At 44.7% G+C, this 25,639-nt stretch overlaps 1 protein-coding gene across 2 annotated transcripts in view; it reads left to right on the top strand.

The window, feature by feature from the left end:
* KIRREL3 (kirre like nephrin family adhesion molecule 3) overlaps positions 1-25,639 on the top strand; it is a 737,495-nt gene that overhangs the window by 416,566 nt on the left and 295,290 nt on the right. For both annotated transcript variants that reach the window (XM_050921587.1, XM_050921586.1), the window contains exon 2: positions 10,257-10,334. In XM_050921587.1, the coding sequence (XP_050777544.1) occupies positions 10,257-10,334 (78 nt within the window). The remainder of the gene's footprint in view (positions 1-10,256; positions 10,335-25,639) is intronic.

Here is a 25,639-nt window from a genome sequence, read left to right as displayed (position 1 = left end):
AGAAGATAAAGATTGAAAAAAAAGGCTTTGGATGAACAAGAATTGCAGACATGCTGTGAGGTAACCGGCAAATACAATTTAATTATAAGATACAGAGTAGTAATGTCATTTGCGAGGCTGGAGCATGATTTCTCCGTAATAGAAGGACCACAGGGTTCCCTGCCTCAGACTGCTGTGCCGTGTCATCTTCAAATGATAGACTGAATGCATTTCGATGCTTTCTCTGTTTTGGGATGGGCTTAAAGGGCCCATGGCAATTGGGTTTGAAGGACTCAGGACAGCTGGGTTTGAAGGACTCAGGACAGCTGGGTTTGAAGGCTCCAGGACAGCTGGGCTTGAAGAGACCAGTAACCAGGGCAGTTCTCCAAGCCAGTCAAGGAAAAAGCATATTTCGCAGTCCTTTCTCAGGTTTTAAGTGAGGGATCTGGGACTCTGGAGCTGGACTCTCCCCACTTTGGTCTGAATCTGCTGACTTTCAGGCATGCTGCAAAGTCTCTCTTGTCACTCAGGCTTTTCCTAGGGGGGAGGTGATGGCCTGGGTGGGCAGAGGTTTTAGGCTAGTGCTCTGGGAGGGGTGTAATGGGGACGTCTCCTATCTTTGTACAGAAGCCTAGAGCTGCATTTGGGCACATTTTCATATCCACTGAAATAAATAAATAAAAGACTGAAATCCCTGGATACTAGACTGTCTCACTGGGCGTCTAGATAATACAGTGCTGTTTGCATTACTGTGGCACAAATTCAGTGAGAATACAATACTCAGGACACCTGAAACTGACACTGGGATGGAAACAGTGACTTTGGAAGAAATGAGAACCACACCACTCCCTGATTTTAGACCTGTCTTCAAAACAAATCTTTTTTGTTGGTTTTTTTTTCGGGTTTTCCTGAGCTAGTTTTCATCTGTTCCACAAAAGAAAAGAGAGGAAAGTTGGCTTTAAATTCCTTCCTTCAATCCCTGGGAGTAAGAGGGACCTATTCAAACACTATCAAAGTAGACTCATGGAAAATCCTCCCCAGAGCTGCTGCCGTTGTGGCCCTTAATGAGCCAGCACACTTTTCACAAGAATAGGAAAGTTACCCTTGACATCCTGGCCAATCCCCAGTTTGGGCCATTTCATTTTATCTCCTGTAACTTCCCCCTGCAATCCCAATTGGATACAGGTTTTCTCTTTCATGTTGCATCATCCTAAGCTGCTGCAGAGTGTTGCTGCCTATTGGTAAACAGCTGTCGTGTTCTGCGCCAGAGGTGGCTGCATTTCAAGTGGTGGGTGAGGTTTTCCCAGTGCACAGAACCTGATAATAGGGATTTGTCCATTGACTGCGATAGAAACATTGTTTATGAAGTGATCTGAGGATCCTTCAGGTTGGAGGGCATTAGAGAAATGCATACTGCTGTTCTAGTAGGCTCAGTGTGTTTGACACGCACTCTGTTTGTAGCCTTCTCCAGTAGGATGACACCAGTTTCCTGGCACACACACACATACACACCACCTATCCTTGGTGACATACTGAGTGGAAGCTCTTGGTCCTCCATGTCAGAAGCTGAGGCGGGGAGGGGAGCAGCCAGGGAGACATGAGTGCTGCTGCAGCCCTTGTCAGGCTACTCCCCAAGCAACCAGGAGTTCAGGACTGAGCTGCCAAGCAGATGAGGAGGCAGGAGACAGACAGCTCGGGGCATGTGAGACTCCGGACACGCAAGAGGAATGCCCACGGGAGGCAGAGCAGATGGACGGAGCAAAGAGACACCGAGCGAGCTGTCTGCGCAACCTGGCCTGTCCTCGTTCTTCCTGCCTTGGAGGAGTTGAAAAGGTTCTTAGGGTGGACACAGTCCCTGTTGGCTGGCAAAGCACTGCCACTGGAGTGTGAATGAGACAGATGTGACTATCACCTGGCCTCCCTCTGCTGACCCGGTCTCTGCTAACACGGGTTCCTCTTGAAAGAGACAGTGAACTCTCAGCAACCTGTGTCCACTCCAGCAGGGTGTGGATGGCACATAGAGGGAGGGGGACTGCAAGGTGTCTGGGGTGGTCCCTGCAAAGTGCCAGGGAGGGGCAGGTGGGGTGGAAGAAAAGGTCTCATACTGCCTTGAATTGCTCTTGATCATGGACTGGAAGAGTCAAGAGGCCACAGAAGAAGAAAAAGGGCCACCAGTCCATCTAACCACAGTGGCCAGTGCTTAACGCTTCAGCATTTTATCCTGGGCTTGGGAATCAGAGGCCTTCTCCTGTCCTCCATGCAGTGAGCCAATGCCTTGAAGCACACAACTTGATTTGGGGGCTGACTGTAGAAACAGATACAACAAATCCACAAGAAATTCTTTAAATGCAGGCCAAATCATCTGATCGTGTAGAAAGGCATATGGAAGTCGATGGAACTATCACACTTGGCTCTTGATGAAGATCTGGGCCTGTATTTGAAGCAGGAAGACCACAAGGAACTTTAGAGGGCCCTAGCTAGACTAGATGAATGAGCAACACAATGGCAGATGAGATTCAGCGTTGAAAAATGCTGTGAAAATAATGCCGCTTGGGAGGAATAATTTGGACTATTCCTCCACATTGCTAGGATGTAACTGAATTTTAACCATGCAGGAAAAAGATGGAAGGCTCACTGGGCACAATTTAGTGAAAAACTCTGCTCAGTGTAGTCCAAAAGCAAACAAACAAAAATGTAAGGAATGTATGGAAATGAGTGGCATGCCATCAACTTGAGTGCTGATTTCAGTTCTGAGAAAGCATCTGGGGAAAGATACAGCAGAAATAAAAGGGGTCCAGGCAGAGGTGATGAAAATGATTCGAGAAGCGGAGAGACTTCCGCATGCAGAGAGATTGTAGAAGCATGGGGGAGAGGTCCTCTCTTCAATTTACAATGGGTAGAAGGGCCTGAATGGCACGAAGGAGCCCTAAAAGCACCAGTTCTGGCCAGGCAGGATTCCCACAGTGCAGGCATGGCAGAGAGACAGCCATAAGACTGTTCTTCAAGGACTCCCTCATAAGCCTGGCATAGGGGGCATGCCAGAGGTGGGAGGGGCACGTCTGGGGCAGCACCACATTATGCAGAGCCCAGGGAGGCTGCCATGGTTTAGACAGACCCCCCTAGGCCATCAAAGCATATGTCTGCACCTCCATTTAAGGTGTAACATGGGTGGACAGACCCACATGAGCTTAATCGAGGCAACATGGCTAAAATAGCAGTGAAGATGCAGCAGCACGGACCCCAGCATGGGCCAGAAATGAGAGCACATACAGAAAGCCCCAGTGGACTTGTACGGGAACGGCTGGTACCTGCACTAGGTAAATTAAATCTCGCAGGGATAGCAGGGTCAGCTTTGATCCCTGGTTCTAACTCTGGCTTGACCGCTGGCTCTGGTACCTGGCAGTTGACTCTGATGCTGACCCTCTGCTTTGTTCCCTGACTCTGCCCACTAGACTTGACACCTGCTCAGCTCTATTAGGCCAGACTGCCTACAGTCCCGGTCCATAGCAGCAGCCACTGAGGAAGATGGAGTGAAAGCCCTCAGATATCAGGGCTGTAAGGACTACTGAGTCCAGATTCTGGGCTGAAGACCAGGTGTAAGGGCAATGGATTACAGTTTTTTGGGACTCACTGTTGCCCTGGGACTGGATGTGGCCTGGCTGGAGGACTGAGTCACGAGAAAACATCGACCATCACAGAGCCGGAGCGGTTGTCAGTAGGGAGTGCCAGAGGAGTAGTGTCTGCCACACCCAGCCATGAGGGGGCATGCCGGTCAGTGAGTCATTCTTCTGTAGGCCTCTTCAGTCCCCAAGTGAACCAGGATTGGGAGGGCACAAAGGGCACACCTTAAAGAAATCTATCCATGGACTGGTCCCCAAGCTTCCATCCTTTATTGTCAACAGTACTGGGACTGGATCAGCCTGGAGATGCAGGGAATTGCTCAGGCACTGAAATCTGAGATGGGACCAAATCGAAATGCCAGGTCCACACACTCCTGAAGTTAAGAGAAGTTTGGATCTTGATCCAGGCCCCCTGAGGTGTTCCTTCCTTAGAAATTCCGCTTCAGAATATGAAGTTCAGCTGTGCCACTCAAAGGTGAAACTCACCCCTGTGCAGAAGGCTACTCCAAGGACTTTGCTTAAGTAGGACTTTTAATTGGCTCATAGGCCTCTGCCCAGGGGTAGATTTCTCCCCTGAAGATCCACTCTGTACATCAGCTCTTATTAACATGAACAAGGACTTCCACATCCATGGGCAGCTGAAGAATAATCCCTTCCCCCAGCAGCATTTTAGGATACAGGGCAATCAGCTGGCACAAACCTTTGCACCATCTGTTTATCTCCAGCTATGGATTCTTGAAAGTCAGATTGTAGTTCCATAGGGACACGCTTGACTAATCCTCTGCTTTTAAGATTTTATTTGTGATATAAATGGATGACAGGGTGGTTTGAAAGTGCCTAATACAATAAATAGGTTTGTAAATGCAAACTTTATGCTGTGCACTATAGAGTAAAATACAGTATCGCTAAAGCATTTAATGCCTGTCACCGCCTCATTTGTATTTCAAATTGCAATGTTCCCATTTTCTCATCTGGGAGGCTTTTTTTTTAAAATACATTTTTATAAATTAAGCAGGAACAGATTTAATAATAATAGCATGAACGTAGATTCTTTTCATCTCCAAGGATCTCCAATTGCTTTGCAGACTTAGCAAAGCAACATACAAATAATACGTGGAAGGATCCATTCACCTGCTGTCAAAATGGAGCAGCTGTTTAAGACCTACATGGAGTTAAGGGCAGGATATGAAGGATCCTGTAGCGGGTTCACAGAAAGTACAGGGAGGACGTGGAGAGGAAGAAAGTAATTAACTACTTTGGAATTGGGCCAGGTCTGCCAGGCTAATTCCTCACAAAAAAGTGCAGTGGGATTTTTATTTAACTCCATACAAGCAAAAAGCAAAGTTCAATGAAATTGAAATGCAGCCAATTTAATACTGATATAAGGAAATAAATAATAAGGATTAATAAAGAATTAAAGGAGGACAATATAATTAATGCCAAAGAACATGGTTATGGAAAATAAATCCTGCCAAACTAGCTTCATATATTCTTTATGAGATTACAGGTTTGGTTAATAAAAGTAATAGTGTTGCTGTACTACACTTAAGACTTCTGCAAGGTGTTTGACTTGGCACCACATGCCTTTTTGATTAAAAAACGAGAATGATACAAATTCAATGTGGCACATATTACATGTATTAAAAGCTGGCTAACTGACAGCCTCAGTGTAATTGTAAACAGAGAATTATCATTGAGTGGATGTATTTCTAGCGGCATCCTGCAGGGATGTCTTCTTGGCCCTATGCTATTTAACATCTTTATCAATTACCTGGAAAAAAAAAACATAAAATCATCAACCGCAGTCAAAAAATGGCTTTTCAGTAACATTGTGCCCCTAGAAGAAAGGAAGAACATGATCCGGTGACTCATCACCACCACTTCCTCTAAGACCTTCATGTCCTTTGGCATTCTCCCATCCAAGTACTGGCTGGGTCTAACCCTGCTTTGCATCTGAGATCACAAAGCGAGATTGTATGCAGGCCTACTCTGCTCTTGTGTTTGGACCCAGCCATTATATTACAGTGTCACAGGTACTGGCACTAGGACTTCTCTACCACAGAGATCGCTGTCCCGATCTCCCGATGAATGGAAGATGAAGCCCATGAATGAAACTCATGCATACAACACGGTAATGCAAAACCATTGACAGAGAATAAATTACCATCTCTGCAGAGCAAAAACGTGATATTTATTTTAATACCATGTATTTTAAAATTTAATTTAAGAGACCAGCTGTTTCAGCTTCTCTTATAAGACCTTAATTGGTATATAATAGCATAGTTAATTAAATACAAATCAATAGTTTAAACAACTAATTGATATTTAATATGTATGGGAAAAAATAACTTAGTTGTAATATAATTAACTCAATATTAAATAAGCAATGGAATTGCAATTATGCCTTTACACTGATTATAAAGTTTATTGTTCTTTAATAAACTTGCAATTAGGCAGGATGAGCTGGAAAAATTATTAAACAGGTATTATTGGGCTATTAAACATTTATTATCATCCCTGGTGGGATACAGCTACACAATAGTACATAGTATGATCATGCTAATAAACCTTTACTACTCCTTTGCTCTGGCCTTTAGTATGCTGGTTGATCAGAAACCTTGCTCCCTGCATGACTTATGGGTATTGTAATTGCCTTGAAAGAAGGTAATTAAATTGCAAATGAAAGTGAGAAAAAATCTGATGAGGAAAAGCAGGAGGCTTCTGTAATTTGGCACAGCAAAGTGACAGCACCTCTTCTAAATCACGTGTCCTCTCCTGCCTCTTGCGTTATTACCTGTAGATTCCAACTTCAGTAAACACCATATTTTTCCCACCTGAACTCCCCTTTTGGTTTTCATTTAGTAACTTATTCTTCATTTCCTATCCCTAAAGCTCCTGCATGGCAATGTTGAGGCCATTACAAAGATAGCCATCCCCACCCCAGAGACAGCTGCATTTTGGTGTTCGTTCAAATGATCTTTATTATTGCATAAGTGAGGAGTGAATGTTAATGGTCGCATTCTAATTTCCACTCTAGCAACCCCCCCGCAGGCCAACTCTTGATCTGACCTTTTCTGTTCTTTGTCCCCATTTTTATAAGAAGGTCTATGATGAATCAGTGTAGTTGCTTTGGAGTTAATCAAAATGTGGAAAAAATCGGCGCGCCTCACCATATATTTCAAGTGAACAATTTCATTTCAAGCAACTCGAATGACTGAGGTGGGAAACGTCAGACGTGACTTGTTTTACAGTTCTCACGGGGGAGAAAAATTAAGCCTCATGGGAAGAAAATGTGGATCATTGGATGGTTTCAAAGTCATGGGATTGGACACAGGTGGGTTACAATCTTTTTCCAGTGGGATTGTTGCAGCACCCTGATGCCAGAGGATTTCAAAAGTTAGATGTGTGCTTAACTGTCTTAGCCATCAGTTGCCCTTAGCCACTAGGAGTGTGTCTAACTGCATTGTAAACTGGCTTGTGGAGACAGTGCTTCCAAGCCCAAACTTTAGCATCTATTGCAGTTGCTGAACTCGGGTCTCACAGCTATGCTAATGCTCCCATACTGCACTGCAAAGACCTTCTAAATCAGATTTGGGGCTTGACTTGCCTCCACACTGCAAAATGACAAAGCTTGGAACCGAGTCACAGTGGGACTTGGCTCTGACCCACCTCCAGCTGGGTACCAGGTCCTGAGTGCTTGCTGACCTGAGTCAGACAGATTTGAGTGTGGACAGAAGTGGAGTTTGGACTCAAATCTGAGTCAGAGCCCAGGCTTAGTATGCAGTGTAGACATACCCTGAAGGGCATGAAGTGGCAAGCCATCTTTAGGCAGCGGAGAGCTTAGAGGTCGCACAGAGCGATAAAGTACTTTATCTTTAAAGGTGTTCTTAAGTATGTAATGGTGCTGTTCTCTATAAAAGCTTTATCAAGGTCTCACAAATTTGCAACATAAATTATTATAATGCTGTGCTCCTTTCATCTTAGGATCTCAAACGGCTTAATACGCATTCGTTATCACAACCCCGCTATGAGGCAAGCTGGAGATAGAGCCCAAACTGGAACAAGCTGATCCAAACTCTGGACAAGTTCTGGTCCAGACCTAAACCTCACAGGTTGGAAGCATCCACCCTTCTGACCTCTTTTGAAGTTCACCTAGTGCTAGTGAAAACATAGTCAACAACAGCAAGTGTGTGTGTGGTGGTGGGGGCGGGGGGTATTTGCAGAAAAGAAATATGCAATTGCACTTCAGACTCAGTAACAGAAACACACTGACTCCACAGTGGGAACTGGCTGCTTTGGGTGATTAATCTAATTCTGTTACTTTAATTACACTTTGATAGCATGGTGTTCATTGCAGGCTCAATAGGGATCAATAGTATTTTGCTTTCCTATCAATAAAGGCTTAAATGCATCTTGCTTACTTCTAAGGGCTTTATATATTTAAACAGTGTTAGATCTTTTAGATAATTCCAACAGATAAATAGCTCTGTCTTGCTTGAGGGAGAGAGAGTGAGTTTTCAGCTAGGTGCTACCTATTCTAGTTGGCACCTTGTATTTGGAATGGAGCAGAGCTATTGAGTTGACAGCTCCTGGGGCTATCCTCCATTTTAAGTCACTAGGCACTAGGGATAACCAATAGAAGTTAGCAGAAGGCATCTATTATTCCACAAATAACCACCCCATCTATTTTTTATTTACATTGGAATAGCCCACATTTTTATATTTGCCAAATGCAAAGATAGCAATGACCAGCATGGCCTTGGTGGTGTGGTTTGGGGCTGGGATTGGGAGACAGGAGTGCCAGCTTCTAAGCCTCGCTGTGCTGCTGATTTACTGTGGAGCCAATCTTGCTCTCAACTGCCAGGAAAGACCACAGTTCAGGAAACCATCCAAGCATGTGCCCAACTTTAAGCATTGATTTCAATGGGACTATTTACATGCTTAAAATTTGTTAAGTACTTTCCTGAAGTGGGGCCCTATGGTAGCAAGAAATGAAGATTCTCAGCCTCAGGATGAGGTACTATGTGACACTGGACAAATTGCTTCTGAGCCTGATCCAAAGTCCACTGAAGTCAATGGAATATCTTCCTACTGTATTTTCCACTGCATGCATCCGATGAAGTGGGTTTTAGCCCACGAAAGCTTATGCTCAAATACATTTGTTAGTCTCTAAGGTGCCACAAGTACTCCTGTTCTTTTTGCTGATACAGACTAAGACGGCTACCACTCTGAAGTCAATGGGAGTCTTTCTATTGGTTTCATTGTGCTCTGGTCCAGATCGTCAATGTATTTAGATGGCGAACTCCCTCTTGAATCACTTGCAATTAGGCACCTCAATACCACTGAGAATCTGTGACTTGGTTTCCCCTTTATCATCATACCTGTCCACCCAGGGCATTGTGAAGCCCAATCAATTAGTGCCTGGGAAGCCCTTTGGATACTTGGACGGATGGTGCTGCATAAGTGCCACATATCACTATGTACCACACATAAATGAGAAAGGTGCCCCTCATGGGTCGACTCTGTGATCCGTGCCCAGGTTGCACAAGTCCAATGGGTTTATATGCATAAGTAAGTGCTGCTCAGCAGGAGCAAGGGTTGCCTGTAAAAGGGAGATAATATCACTTCCCAACTTCAGGGGGGTTATGTGAGCATAGTGCATTCAAGATTGTGAGGTGCTCCAATACTACAGAAGTGGGGGTCCCGTGAGTACTGTAGGTGGATTGCTGTGTATAGTGCTCTCTGCTGTAAAGCTCCCAGCACCTTCAACCTTGCGCTTTGCCGTCTTCCCTTTCTCATACCTACATCCCTTTGTGACATCAGAAGTGCTTTTCTGGTGACAATGGGAGCTGTATGAAGGGACCACAGAGGCATTAAGTAAACATCAAAGGGGCTTTGATCTGCATGGCTCTGTAGAATGGGGGAGCCCCCAAAGGAAAGCTGCGTCTGGGACATGGTACCTTAATTTTCTCCACTGTGGCACAGGAGAATTTCTTTGAAGAATGAGGGCTTTTTGCTGTGCGGTGAGATAGACACATGGGGAGAAATGCTCGCACACACACACACAACACAGTTCTGGAAAATCCATGCTCAGATCTGCTTCTCTGCTTTTTACTGATAGTCAGTAACTCCCTGTAAGAAATTAAGGGATCAAAGCAACAGGCTGCCTGGGGCCTTAGCCTTGAGCCGCTGTGAGGGCCAGCTGTTTGTTTCGAAAGGGCAAGAAACCTCAAGTCAGGTTTATCTCTCCTTCAAGGCCCCACGTTGCATTTTATCACACAGTTTGTGGAGCGAAAGGGATTAAGAGGCTGAGTCCTCGTCACTGCTGCACATTATGGAAGGGCAGAGATGCCTGGTACATTGCACCCAGCACAGAAGCAGCATGAGAGGCAAACACCTGAGAGATGGGATGCAGAGGGAATGGCTTTCCCATCAGGGACGGGACGCTCAGACTCTTTGGAGAAACTATTCAATCTGCTTTCCCTGGCCTCTTCATTCTTGCACAGGAGACCTCCGCCTCGACGACCCCTTTGCATTTCACTGACGGCAGGGTCGGCGGGTTACGCCCCCTTTGCCCTGTCCTGCCCATCGTGGGCACCTTTGGCTTTTTCCTGACTGGCGTGCCAGCTAACATGGTTGTTGCTCTTTCACTTTTAGAACTGGGTCTCCCGAGAAGAGGATGCTGCCTGGTCCTGGGTTTCATGTACAAGGAGAAGTATCGGAGAATGACTGAAGGTAAGTGACTGTCCCACATGCCACATGGGCTCTCCCCACAACCTCTCACTTCTTGCACCTCCCACCTCTGCCAACTTTCTTTGACAGTTTCTACTTCTCCCCATCTCTTCCCCTCTCCCCCACATTATTATCCCCTCCTCTCCCTTTATTTCCCTTTCCCCGACACATCTTCTCTCCCCCCAACCCCTTCTTCTATCAACCCTTCCCCACACAAGTTTCTAGATGAGGGATACAAATGCTTTCTGCTGTGCATGTTGCTATGAATACAGGGAAAATCCTTGTCCCCTCCTCAGTGATGGCAAAGATTCCTAACAGCAGCAGAACCAGAGCCTCTTCATGACTCAGTGCAGGAAGGCAGAGGGAGGACCAAAAGAGGAGTAGGTCTCCCACTCCACAGATCCACTGGTTGTGCTCTCCGCCTCATGGGGAGGACATGCAGGTGCCACATGGGCTGGTGAAGTTCTGAGATTGCAGAAGCAGAAACCAGATGATTTGCTGCCATTCCACATAGAGCTTGTGAATAACAGATTTGTCAGTCCCCTGGCAATTCCAAAAAATCAGGGGAGGGGGAAATCATTTCAGATGGAACTGAAAATGATTTTTTTATTTTTTTTGTGGCAAAACAAAAGTCAAACAAAATATATTTTTCAGGTTGAATGAAACATTTCATTTCATTTCAGGTTGAATGAAACATTTGTTTCATTCCCTTTAAAAATAAAGTTGAAGAAAGTCACTTGGAACAGAAAAATTAAAACATTTCATTTTAAATATGTCAAAACAAAATGCTTTGACTTTTTTGGATTTTTTTAAGTTTTTTTTTCCAACGAAACAATTTGGCAGACCAACATGAATTTGTGAAATGTTTTGGTGTTGCAGAATCTGCATTCTTCATTGAAAAATGTTTTGCCCAGTTTTAGTTGCACAGCCAAATGTGGGGAATTACTCATGGACACTTGCTTTGGCCAGATCCAAGAGATTTGGCGACACACTGGCATTAGGATTCATTACATTGTGTCTTCTGAAATCCAAACTGTGATGATCTTTAGCCCTTACGAAGGCTTACACATGTTTTGAGTCCATCAAGGGCCTGATCCAGTGCTGACATGAGACAGCTTATACTGATTTCAGTGATTTAAGATTTGTTTTCCGATGTGGCAATCCAGTCTAGTAGTGAGACTAGGAAAGCATGCAAGGAGTGATATCAGTTCTAGTCCCAACTCTACCACTTATTCACTATAACCTTGGGCATGTCACTTTACCTCTCTATGCCTCAGTTTCCAATCTGTAAAAGGGGACACTTTCTTTTGCAAAGAGCTGCTGCACTGATTAATCATTATGTGTAAAAAGGAATTCCCTTGTGGAAAAGACAATAAGTGTGCTTAGTATTTTTATTTTATTCGTACATCACATTCCCGGAAGAGTACTGTCCATAAGATGGCTGCTCTTCTGGGTAGCATAAGGACTTCTGACTCAGGAGAGCTGGGTTAAGATGACCCTGGGCAAATCATTTAGGATTCAATTTTCAAAAATGCCTGAATCCCATTTTCAAAAGCACCAGACTAAGTTTCACTGAAAGTCAATGAAATTTAGGATCCTAAGGCCCAGATCTTCAAAGGTATATAAATGCCTAACTCCTGTGGAAATCATAGGGGAGCTAGGCACCAAACCTGCTCTGATGCTTTAGAAAATCCCACCCATCTGCATCTGGAGGCATCTAAATACCTCTGAAAATCTGATTCTCTGTGCCTCAGTTCCTCATCTTAAATTGGGGCTAATATTGCCTCCCAGTGAGGATGGCTTCTTTAATACATGCGAGGTGCTTGCACACTGCAAGAACTTAGAGAGAAGCGTAAAGTGTTGTTATAGATTCCATCCATCTCCAAAGCGCTGTTCTAGCAATGGTTAATCCATCAAAAAATGATGAATAATTATGAGTAGAAATAATTAAATAATAAAAAATATTTACACTAAAAAGAGTGAACATCCCAATTTCTGTCAGCTTCCGTGCTTGAGTTGCTTGTGAAGCGCCCTCTGTGATTTATGCCAGGCCAGAGAATCAACAGAGAGGGAATAAGGTTCCTAAAGCAGCACCAAACAGGAGATTCGCGTCAAGTGCACAGCAAGGAGAGTTTGGCCATAGCAGGATTACTGTTAGGGAAGGGATGGAACAGGTTGGGTTGAACAAGAACTGACCCAAATCCTCAACCTGCTAACTTGTGTGAAAATGACAAATTGCCTTCTCTTCACTAGGATTTTACCTCGTGTTAGTTACTGTGTGTTAGCTAACATCTTTTTCCCTAGTGAAGACTCACCCTAGGGGCATACGCTATGGGAGTAAGGGTGGCAGAATCCGGAGCTTACTTTGCCTGATTTCTACAATATTTTCATGCCACTTGGCCTTTCATACTAGTGTCTGAAACCAGAATCAGCAGGATAAAAACATTCTGAGAGGTATTTGAGGTACAGCGGGAGCGCTTGGGAATCTCCTGGGAGAACCTGATCCTGCATGATCAATGTTCCTCTGGATAAGCATCCGACTTCCAGAGAATTCCAGTTATGCTTCTCCCTAAGCATCTAGCTAATTTCAGCCTTAATGTGGTTTTATGTTAGACTAAGAAAAGAGATATGTGAAAGAACAAAAATAAACTCTTTGTGAGGGGGAGAGAGAGAGCACAGTGTGTTTGTCTCATTCTGCACAAGCAAATAGTTACCAATGTTTGGAGACAATAGGCTCCTTAGATTTAAAGATGCAGTAAAATAAAAACAAAAACATAGGCTTTCCATAGCTACATACTCCACCATTGATCTATTTGTACTGAAAATGGTCCTGGATGAAAATTCCAGACCCAAACGCCCCTAAACTTTGGTGAGTTCCAGATCCAAACTTTGCAGCTGGTGCCCATCTCTAATCTGAACCAAAGTGGACTTCTGAGATGTGGTCATCCTTACTAGAGCAACTGGTACTTACTTCACTGGTCTCCAATTCTGATAACTTGAGCCAGACTCTTTGGACCAAATACACCATAGGGATACATAGAGAGATGGTTTCCCTTTTGAATTTTGCCAAATAAAATATCTTCCTCTTTATTGCATTAGAACACTAATGAATAGCCCTATCAATAATTATGGGGTGTCGAAAGGAATTAAAAACAGACACAGACAATGGAGCAATCTGCTAATTATGCTTCATGGGGTCTCCGTCATTGTGGCAATGGGTAATTACATCCATCACTAGAACCATGCTGGCTCCTAACGATAATGCTTTTGGAGTGCAGCTGTAGTCAGAAAAATGTAGCCTTGCCTACACACAACAGTTGTATCACTTTAACTAGGCTCATAGGGGTACAATGCCCCCTAGTGTGCTCACAGTTACAAAAGTGCTTATACTCGTGTAGCTCATCCTGTGCAGGATGAGTATAAGTGCTACTGGTATAGATACTTTTATATTGGAATAACTGTGTCTACACTAGGGGTTGTACCAATATAACTAAATCAGTAAGAAAATTACAACTCTAACTGATATAGTTATACCAGTACAAAATCTGCTGGTAGATTGGGTTTTACTCCTTCTCCCCCTACGTCAGCTCTAGAATGAGTATTCTATGGACTTGTCTAGACTAGAGTATTAATAGTGTTATAGCACATGTTAATTGATTGTCAGATAACACATGTTAATTAACATGATTGTAAATATGAATGTAGATGCTTCTGAAATGTTTGTTCCCATCTGACACTCTAGAGTGTCCATGAACACACATTTGTGAATGTCTACATTAGCATTTCCAATTTTGTTAGTTAGCATGTGTTAACTGGCAATCAGTTAACACATGTTACAAAAGCTCGAGTCTAGACAAGGCCTTGATGTCCCCCAGGAAAAGCTGGGATCTGCAACCCAGCGTCTGGCATTACAGAATAAAGTTTCAGTGCTCCTAACGCTTGTGGTGATGCACAAAGAAGAATCAAGGGCTCTGATGCACAGGGCAGAAGAGAATCCAGCTCTCTGCCTCCGGCTATATCAGACCTGCAAAGCTTATGTCAATAAAAGCCTGGTTGAGTTGGATACAACTCAAAGGCGTATGGCGAGCATGAGAAGGTGCCATTCTTACACAGTCACTTTCTGATCATCCCCACACTCTGATTAATGATCGGGTGTTCTTTGTGCCTGGATCACTAGTGGTACGTGGCTCTGAGTTATTGTGGGGAATTAAGCTGGTGACAGTTGTAGTCAGAGGGAGAGCGCTGAGCTATCTGTAGTGTCGGCCTTGCAATAAAGAAGCGTTAGAGTTAATCCTCTACCATCTGTCTTCATTCTGCTAATAACTCACTCAGTCAAACACTGCAGACTGTTTGTTAACATTCAGAAACAGATACATAATCAAGAGGAATGTGCCATTTAGTCATTAAGGGCCAGATCCTTTCTCCAGCAGAACTCCCCATTGGCTTCAGTGGAGTTTCTGCCCGAGCAGGGACTAGGGGCAGCATTTCCAATCTTGAGCGCATAAAGCCAAGCACCTAAGCCATTGTATAGCATCCAACTGAATGCCCTGCATCTCAGAGGTTCTGTGCTCTTTCAGCTTGTATTGACTTCAGGCCACTTACTTAGGAGCCATGATATGGACATAGATGGTTGATGTTAGGGTCCCACATTTCAAAATTTTGGCTTAGGTAATAAGCTCCAGATCTACCCTAAAATTAGAAAAACTGAATCCTCTCCCTCTGTTCAGTCCAACCCTCCTCCAAAGCCAAAAGTCTACAGTAAATCCCCAGTTCCAGCAATGAGGGTGCCCTTCAACCCAAAGGCTGGTACATGAGACCCCCTCCTTGGTTATGCCAGCAACTTCTTCCCACATCAGCCTGGCATTATTCCCAATTGGCTTCCACCTGCCCCCTCCCTGTACTTTCCTTCCATTCACTCCTTGACGGCCAAAAGCAGAAATTCAGGAGTGTTTTCCGCTCCCACTCTCTCTTCTCCTGCTTTTGTCATCTTGCCAGATCTATACTGAGTCATTAGCGGTCATCGCTGCAACAATCATGGCATTTTTTGGCTGCCATTCATAAAATGACTAGCGGGAGCTATTAAGCACTAGGAAGTGTCAGCCTACTCCTCCGCCACCTGTTCCGGCAAGCCGCCGGCTGCTAGATGGTGCCCATGACTGCTTCCCATTTGCAGGAGAATGCATATGCCATGCTCATTCTCCTGGCTTTCCTGTCTCATGCTCTGCTCAAGCCTTCTGCAGAGGGAGGCCTGTACGCTCCCTTCCATAGTGGGGAGGGGAACATAGCTGCAGAAAGGCAGGCCAGGGCCCTGCGGAGGGCAACGGCAGCTGTGTGGAACCCTCTCCATGCTGTGAAGCTGCCGGCACCCCCTCAACAGAACACTGTGCAGCTGACAGGCCTGGTGGTAAAGGGAGACGAGGCTGGAGAGAGAGGCTGCTACTAAGTCAAGGAAGAGCTGGTCAGTGCAGCATGTTCCCCTGCCTGTGCAGATTGATTTCCATGAAACAAAGGTGCACATAGTAGGATGAAATACTGCTGCTCGGAGGAGCATGAACTCCTCCTCCATGCCATGCTAGCCCCATCTCTAGTCAAGGCAAAACCTAACCATTTTGCCAAGGGTCATGCAGCAAGTCAGGGGCAGAACCGGACTAGAATCCAGGTCTCTGGACCCCATGCCAAGGCTTTGCCATGTTGCTGTACAGTTCCCTATGAATCAGTGACTTCTAGTTAGAATATCCACTAACACATCACTGGTGATCCCACCCCAGAGGTATTTACATTAGGTGCACAGGTCTCCAGCAGCTTTCTTCCCCCTACACGAAAGGCATGTAAAACTTGGTTTAAATAGCATTTTCTACATGTCAGGTATCTGAATGCACTATACAGAGCACTGAGTTAAACCGTGGCATTGCAGCCAGAGGCTGTCATTATGTGCTGACTAGTAGTTCCCATGTAGCAATGTACACTGCACCCTGTTTTACTGAGAGAATGAGGCCTATCAAATATTACCCTCTGGCAAACATGTAAAGCAAGCTCTCATACTGAGGGTGTCATAGCCTGCCAGAAGGGATTGTCACTAAAGACCACTCAGATATCATGGGGCTACCGGTCAGATCTACAAGTGGGTAACTAGTGATTGGAAAATCTCCAAAGATTGTAGGGTGTCAAGCACCCAAAAGGTTTAGCTCATTATCTGAAGTCAATAAAGCTCTCTCTGTTTGCCAAGATGGGGTAGATACCCAACCCATACCACCTGGCTCATGAGATTTGGAGTTCTTTCAGCAGGCCCCATGAAGTACAGAGCTGGAAATTCCAGACTAGCATTTGCAGTTGATTCCAGCTGGCCGACTACATTTAGGAATGGAGCAACTGATTTACTGGGGTACAGATTTCTGGGAGTATTGGTCCCCCAAGAGAAACCAATAGAGAAACTGGCAGAAACCTATTGAAGGTTTGTAATGGTTATCTACTGGCATTTCTACCAGAATGAAAATAAAAATCAATTGGGAAAGGCAGTTAGGAGAATGCAGAGTGTGATTGCATGTGATTTTCGACATGGAAAGAGGGGCAACTTCAGGCTCAGCTAGAGTTTTGGATGAAGCTTCAGTGTGGGGAAAGGATCTTATTTTATCTGAACTGGTTTGTTTGTCCCTATTCTTATCCCTCTCCCTGCCCCAGCTGAATGCACACTGATGTTCCAGTGTAATGCTTTGAGAGGTGAATGACATTTCTTTAAAAACAATCTCTTGCCTTCTGTTCGCTGAGGACAATGAAGAGAGTGGTGGGGAGCAATCTGCTGTTGGCACGTGTGTGTCTTTTCAATCTGTCTCCAATGTTTTCTGGGAGCTTGGCTAAGGGGTTCAGATAACTAGGAGAGGGAGTGCCAGGGAAATAAACAAATTAAATGCCTCCTGGAGCCCTTTCTGGAGATAACCTCGTTTCGTGGCATTTCAGTGGCTGGATGATGTGCTGTGAGAAGACCACACTTTCTTATTTCCAACATTCTTATTGGAAGCTCCCAAACATGGCAAAAGAAGACCTGTGAAAGAAAAAAAAGAGACAAATCCTTAGACATTTAGGTTTCTGGGGAGGTGCAATGAGGTAAATTTCCACCCCTGCTAACCCAGGAAAATAGCTAGAAATCGGGACTCCACATACAAATTCATTTTGTGGTCTCACATCTTCATCTTAATTAAATATCTAGACCTCAAGACCTCTTGAGATCCCTTCCAGTCTTACAATTCTATGATTCTAATTTTGGTTTTCTCTAGTCGGGTGAGTGCAGGGCTCAAAGAGTAGATGTGACTACAGGGCAGGATTGAGGTGCACTGGCAGAACTGAGGGAGGGCCTGGGACGGAAATAGCAAAGGGGCTGCAGATCAGGAGTGAGGTGCATTCGCACCATTGCATGCTGGTCCAGAATTTTAATAGCAGAGGGGATGGCAGATCAGGAATGAGGTACATTGGGCAGAGCTGAGTGAGTGCCCAGGACTTAGAATAGCAGTGGGGATTATAGGTCAGGACTGAGGTGCACTGACAGACACCAGGACTGGAATAGCAGGGGATAGTACACTCAGAATGAAAGGAACATTGGCCAAGCTGCTCAGGATAGGAATAACAAGTCTGCTTCAGTTCAGGATGGACATGCGTAGATGTGGATGTGCAAGTGCCTGGGAATAGCAGAGCTGTTACAGATGAGAATGGAGATTGCCTGGCAGAAATGTGCAGCTGCCCCCGCTGCTCCTGTTTCTGGCTGGTGTTGTCAGCTCCACACTTTCATGAGCACCAAATCCACACAATGTGTCTAGATTTGCTATTTGTTTTAAGTGCATCATTCTGAACTTCTGCGTGTCTCCAGTTTACAGATAAGATTCAGATCCACAGCGGAAAGAAAAAGAAGGAAAAAAACCAAATTGTGCATGCAGATGAAAGCTGTTTTTATGGTTTATAATTATCTCATACCAGTCATCAGAATAATTATAACTCCTGCATATTAATAATTGAATTGGAATCTCAGCCTGCACCATAGATCACAGAACGGAAAGAAAGCTCATAATGCACCTTGGTCTAAATTGAACAATTGGTAAAATAGTAAAAAGTCATTATTCCCCCTCCCTGATGCTGGAATTAGTGAGATATTAGTGCAATTAGTTGATTCTTCCATTTGAGGCTTCCATCATTTTGTTTCTAATTTAGAATAAATATAAAAGCCCACTTGTGCTGCTGAGCAGATTATCTGTCCTGCTTAAGAGTAGCTAATATGGTGGCTGTCATCAAAGAGAGATACAGCTTACTCGTTTTCATTTGTTTCCCTGTTAATTTGGTATCTTTTTGTCTATGTACTTTTTTAAAAATTATAAACAGGGGATGGGATACCCTGCAAAAGCAATGGGAACCCTAGCACGCAATCTTCTTGGAGCCATATTGTTCACGATCCCTTCATTAGCTGATCTCCAAAGCCAGCAGCAGGGCACAGTGCGAGCTTTGTCTATAAACCATGCCTCTATCATCAGCCAAAAAAGGTCTGCATTCTCTGCAGCTTGGCAGCTTCGTGATGGGACAGCTTGCTTTAACCTAAGCATTGTTGCTTTCATCTTGCCGAGAAGACACAATTGCAAGTGATTAGAAAAGGCATCTCCTGTATAAACTATGCTGAGCCTTTTGTTCTTTATCCACCAAAGGCATTTGCAAGAGGAGAAGAAGCAGTAAGTGCCAGAGAAGTTGCTTAAGATGCATCCTCATCTGTGGGGGCCTCACTGAAACATCTCTGATGCATCCTTTCCTTTGCATGTTAGGCAAACGAGGCAGTGATGGATGTTAAACCTGAAAACAAACAAACAAGCCTGTGTTTTGTCAAGTGTCAGGCAGACATTTTGCCTCTGTCAGGCCAGCTGGAAAGCTGGGTAAAAAGCAGGCACCTCACTGGAAAAACAGATGCTGCTTCTGAGCTAAGCTTAAACCAATTACACACACAACTTACCCATGTGCACTTGCAATATATGTGCTGATGTGGGAGAGAATGCATGTGTGCACCACTGCCATCTACTGGATAGAATTGGAACTGCTCCATTTTGTTTCATTGTGCCTATAATGTTATTAGCAAGGCAGGTAAAAGCAGTAGGGACCTGTGCTTTTTGGAGCAGAAGAATCTGAATTTTATCCCTGATGCTTCTGAAGAGTGGACATGGTGTGCAGTATAGTGAAATCTGTAAAGTCCTAGGGAGGCTACAGAATTGTTACAATATTTATGAATTGTGTACATTGATTTGAGTTTAGGTTCCTCCGAAAATACAGAAAAAGATAGTGAACTCTCTCTTAAATAATGTAATAGAATTTGATCATTTCCCCGTAATCTTAGATCAACAAGTATATATACGATAACCTGTGATCATGCAGTTAAAGGCTGTAGATAAAATTTTTAAAAGGGACTTAGGAAACGACATACTATTTACTGTAATGGGACTTAGACTTCTAAATCACTTAGGGCTAGATATTTAAAGTGGGATTTTCCAAAGTGTTTAAGAATGGGACTTCCTTCACGCCTATCTGCATCTGAGGTGCCTAAATACCTTTTAAAATCTGGCCTCTAGTCACTTCTGAAAATGGGAGTTAGGGTCCTGAGTCACATAGGTTATTTTGAAAACTTTACCCTGTATCATAATGCATACAAGAAGGAGGCAGAGTTAAGGTTATGTGTTCCACCTTAACATTGACACTTCCTGACTTTTAAGTGTTTAACTGTCCTTAATATTGTATTCTTGGAGCTTTGGGCATAATTTCCTAGTTTAAAAAAATGTATAGGAAAGGAAAAAGAAAAGTGTGAGCCTTTTGTCAGACTAGCTACTCTTGGCACTGCAGGTTTATCACCAATACCCTGCTCCCAACCTACCTTCAGAATTATCCCCAAGAGCACATGTTTATGGATTTCTCCTCTCCCTGAAGAGAGCTGTTACGATGGACCTTAGCATCCTTTTGACAAGTGAGGGGGATTCTACTTTCCTTCCTGTATTTTTATGGGTACCAGGACAAAACATTTGCCAGCAGCTAATATATCATAAGCAGTGCAGGTCACTTCATTGACACAGTCTCCACTAGACCAGAACCCAGCCATGCTGGTCTGTTTATACCATTAAGCCAGCTTCAAATGATGCCATAAATCCTCTAGCAAGTCCTCTGAGCATCAGTGATAGGACATTACTGTGCTCAAGCTCCCACTTCAGCTTCTTAATTTACCTTGAAGACATTGCTCCCAAGAAGGGAACTCCAGACTCTGGCTTATAAAGCTTATATATGCATGTGCTAGTGGGTGCATGTACCCTGTGAGACACTGGGAAAGGACACACCAATTTCTCCAGAGTTTTGCAGGCCCCAGTGGGGACCAGCAATTGCATTGCAATGGAGATTTCCACAGGGTACTACAGCACCTGCAAACCTTCCCACCACAGCAAAAGAACTTCTAGCTTATATCTGCCTGCATCTTGTGTATATTCGCTATGGTCCATATCCTCCTCTGATGTAAATTGGTATCACTGAAGTCAATGGGTGTATGTATGTTCTCTCACACATACATGTAGAGATATACAGAGCAGATGGGACTGAAGTCACTGGAGCAATACCAGCTTGAGAGCTGCGCTCAGAGACACCCCCTTTCTAGTGATAAATAGCAGGTGAATCATGGGCCAACTTAAGCAAATCTACCTTGTAGTTGTGGCCAGAAACTCACTGCAGAATTCACACACATACACTAATAAAGTAGGGGTCAGCCAAAGCTGGAGGAACAGCAGCATTGGCAACAGCCGCACCTCTTCCTCCTCCTCTTCTGGCCAAAACTATTCATGTCAAATTCAAGAAGAACTTTGGACTGACCAGAACTACATTTTTCATCAAATAAAATGTTTGTCCAAAAACTTTTCCCAGCTCTAATTGTAAGGATAAAATCCCTATATCTGGAGGTGCCCCAGGATTAAGTTGGAGAAAGCCACATGAGCACTTGGCTGGCAAGGGGGCAGACGTGTTAGAAATGTAAATGATAGGGCTCTGGTACGTATGGGGATAGATGGAGTGAACTTCACCCCTGTTCAGAGGATCAACACATGGCTTGTGCAGTAGTTAAGTCCTGTGCATACAGGTGAATTTAACCCACAGAGAGTAGCATTGAACTATAGTGCAGCAATCCTGCCTCCAGTGCCCTATATGTGGGGGTGCGTCTATGTACAGTATTTGATCATGTAGGTATATAATAATTCTATAAATATATTAATGGATCTAATCCTGAAGCATATCAAGACTCATAACTTTTGATGACATTTTCCCCTTTGCAAAGACCTGGGTTTTATATAGATTGGGGGAGGAGGAGGGAAATGAAATATTCCATGACTAATAATTCTCATCAATATTCATAAAGGATGAGCTGCATGGTGCATGAGCCTCTAGCTTAAAAAAAAAGGAAGGAAGAAATTGATATTTTTAGAAGCAAATGCTAAATGAAATATTTAGGGTGAACTGGAAATAAACGTCCCTGGACTTCCTCACCTTCAGTTCAGACCAGGATATGCAGAGGAACTTTGAAAGAGCCACAGCAGAGTTTGAAATTCTACTTGGAAGCAGAGAGGGCATTTTGGTTAGGGACGAGGTGTCGTGGTAGAGCTGGGACTGCTTTGTTGGAGGGGCTGGGGAGACCATTGTTGTTGTTAATTGTATTACAGGTGTGCCTAGTTTCCCCAACCCTCATTGTGCTGTGGGACACTGTGCAAACACACAGCTCCCCTGCCACCAAAGAATTTATCATCTGAACACCCAAGATAGGGAATGCAAACCAGAGGCAAAGTAGTTTGTCCCAGGTCACCAGCAGAGCCAGGATGAGAAGTGGGATAGCATAATTCCCAGTTTAGTTTCTTTCAGTCACAGGATCCCTGGTCCCTGTGGCTAGACTAAACTTGGTGCTCCTGGACCAATACAGGTAAGCCTGGTCCAGTCAATTAAAGAGGCAGGGCTATGCCTGGGCCTATAAAGGGCTGCTGCTGGGCAGCTGGAGGAGGAATTCATTGAGACCGGCTGGGCCTGGGGAGGGAAAATCACATTGGTGTGGTGCTAATTCCTGTGGTGGTTTCCCCTCAAGCAAGGGAGGTAAGAGCTTGGGGAGATGCCCTGGGGCTGCTGTCCTAGAGAGGAAGCTGAACTGACCAGAAGTGGGAGCCTGCCAGAGGCTCCTGTGAAGGGTGGAGCTGGAACCTGAAGGTAAGGCAGGAGTGAATGAGTGAAGACTGTTTGTTTTTGTTAAGAAAGTGACTGGGCCTGGCAGCTGAGCAGGAGCCCAGCCCATGACATTTACTTTCTAGCCTATGCTGCCTCTCCCACTACCCTCTTTCCACAAAACTCTTTCTGCTCCATTAATCCCCTTGGCAAATAGAACCCCATTTTGCCAAGGGTAATTCAAAAGCTGTAGGTCTGTAAAATGCCATGCACATTGCTGGATCCCCATTTGACCCTTTAGGTAAGGGCATGCAGGTGGCCCTCTCTGGTCCCCTTTCCATGTCATTAATCGGTGTCACAACTGGTTAGGCAAGAGTAGAGCCTACCAGTTGTTGGCTGGGAGATCTCTGAGGAAAGCCCAGATACTGGTATTTTAACATGAAATGCTTGTCCATCAGATTCAGCACTGAGCTAATGCCCCAGGATGATACATGTCTTAGAGATGATCAAATAAGAATCCCAAATAATGAAAGACCAATCAAATCCTGTCAGTTATCAGATACCTTATCTGCCAGTAACCGTTTCCACTTTTTGTTCAGGTAGTCCAATAGAATGAATCAAATAAGCTACACCCAATTCCTTTCCCTGTTGGTCAGTGAATACATTATCAACAAACGTTTGGCTCCATTTTTTTGACCTGCTCTAGCAGTCACCTTCCATCTTTGTAAACTACCAGTACAATGTCCCCGGAGATGCTATTCTGGCAGGGTTGGGGCCGTGGTTTGTGTTGTGATGCAGGACAGTCTGTGGCTGGCAGATGCTCAGCACATTGTCATTGCGAAATGTTGTGCTGGGGATTGTGGAAATATCATCTGCCTTCTGAAGTTGGGTGAAGCAATTTAAGACCTAGGAAACTAGCTGATCCCCAGATGCTATCTGATAGCTTGGAATAGAAGTGGCCCACTGTGGGAGAGTGCTGTACCAGATGGGGAGGTTTGATGGCCATGGAAGGCTGGGCAGTACAGGACTATGTGGGAAAAACATATCCCACCCTGCCTCAAGCCCCCTCCGTCTCTCTTGCCTACTGTCTAGGCGTGACAAAATTCTCCTCCCTTTGGGTTCTCAATCTGCCTCACAGCCAGGGCATGTCACAAGGCCAGTCTGAGTGAATAGGGTATGGAGGCAGGGGGAAGGCTGGGAAGGCAGGACTGGAAATTGTGTGAGGCTCTGTGCCTGCTCTGAGCTAAGGCGGGGAGGGACAAAGAAATTCTGGTGCTAAGTAGTGTGGCTAGAGAGCTGAGAGGGCTGGGGAGTATGGAAGGAGCAAGGATGTGATTCTAAGAGGAGATGATTGTGTGTTTGGTGTTAGATTGGGGTACCGGAGATTATGAACTCTCCCACAGAGGTTCTGTCTGACTTTGGGCAAGAGAAACATGGTGAAAGGAAGGTCCAGATTTCAGAGAGATGTCAGCGCCTGCCATTGGGGCTAGATCTCCTGATCTCTTAAAAATTGAGCCCTTAGTCTACCTGTGCCTCCGTTCCCCATCTGGAGGGGATAGTGACTCTTCATATCCTGAGTGTTAGGGAAGAGGATAATGTCACTCATGTCTGTGAGGTGCCCAGACAGTACGGCCATGGCAGCTAGGTACGTATGTACATAGGCTGAAGGTTAAGAGGCAGCTCAATAGCCTGAGGTAGTCAAGACAAATGGGCTCCTAAGCGTTACAGCTGCTGTGTTCTGAGTGTCCCAGGTGACACAGTGTTTCTGGTGGCAAAGGGGATGCCCAGAGAAAGATGTTCCCATTTTGTTGCCGTGAGCATTTCGCTTCAACGGATTCTGAGGCAATAGGCATCAGTAATTTTGCCGCTCTACATGAGCTCTGATGCAGCCGCTCCTGGAGCAGTGTGTGCAGCGCAGCTCTCTACAGTGTAGGGAAGATGTAGCAAAGCCCGAGAGAATATTAACAATGGCAACAGCAATGACATGAGGATTAGAGAGTAAGTCATACGAAGCGAGGCTGAGGGAGGTGAATGTGTACAGTCTGGACAAGGCTCAAGAGGAGACACACTCCAAGTCTATAAATACCTGCAGCAGTGGAAATGAAGGGAAGGAATTATTCACGGTCTCAGAAGAAGGGAGGGCAAGGAACGATGGCCTGGAGGGAAGGAAGGAGTTTAGGTGGAGTGGAGTGGGTTGGAGGGAGGTGGAAGTTTGGAAGAGCCAAAGCTACTGAGGCCGTGGCATTCGCTCCCCATGGAGCTCATACCTCCAGCCCCGTGACACAACAGTGCTGGAGGTGCAGGGACTGTGGAGCTGATGTTAGTGAACAGCCCTGCAGGGTGCAGTGGGTCAGGCTAAGTGACCCATTTGGTCTGCACTGGCCCTGTCTATCTGCAATGGCATCCTATTAAATCCGTTGAAGGATGTGGCTTTCAGAAATGTAATTACCCAGTGATTTGTTTGGAGAGAGACAGCATTGCCAACCCCAGAAATCAAGAGTCAGCCCCCAAAAATCTTGAGATTGGCCCAAACTCCATGAGTTTCTCCTTAAGAATTATAGGACTGACTCAGCTAGAAGGAAGGCCATGATGCACACTGGGAGATGTAAGCTGACTTTGGCACCAGATCCAGAGAGAATGAGGATACAAACACCCAATGCCCACAAGGCATTGCAGCGGCATTTCTGAAATGAAATTTTCAGCTTTTGGCCAGAAGTTTTCAGTTTTTACTTGACACTTTCAGGGGAAATTTTTCTCTCATATTTTTTTTTTTTATTTTGCTTTTTTGTCAGCATTTTCAGCAGGGGGGGAAAAAAACTTTTTTCCAAGCCTCTCTAGGAGGGCAGCATTTCCACACATACTGCCCTGCCAGCATTGCTCACACCCATACAGGTGGAATTTTCTCTAGGGGTAAGTGGTGTCATTTAGATTCTATGGCCTGTGCAGATTTTGGGCTCTGTTCTGAGTACGCCAATTAGTGTGAAGCATGGTGTTGAGTTTGTCACATGGACTGCAGGAAGTGTTAGTTTTGATGAATTTTTTGTTTAGGGAAAAAAACTGGGGAAAAAGTTTCAAAAATGTCCTATTTCAACATCTTTGGAATGAAATGTTTTGAC

This window comes from Gopherus flavomarginatus, chromosome 13 (assembly GCF_025201925.1).
Source record: "Gopherus flavomarginatus isolate rGopFla2 chromosome 13, rGopFla2.mat.asm, whole genome shotgun sequence".
NCBI lineage: Eukaryota > Metazoa > Chordata > Testudines > Testudinidae > Gopherus > Gopherus flavomarginatus.
This window is presented reverse-complemented; position numbering and strand designations above follow the sequence as displayed.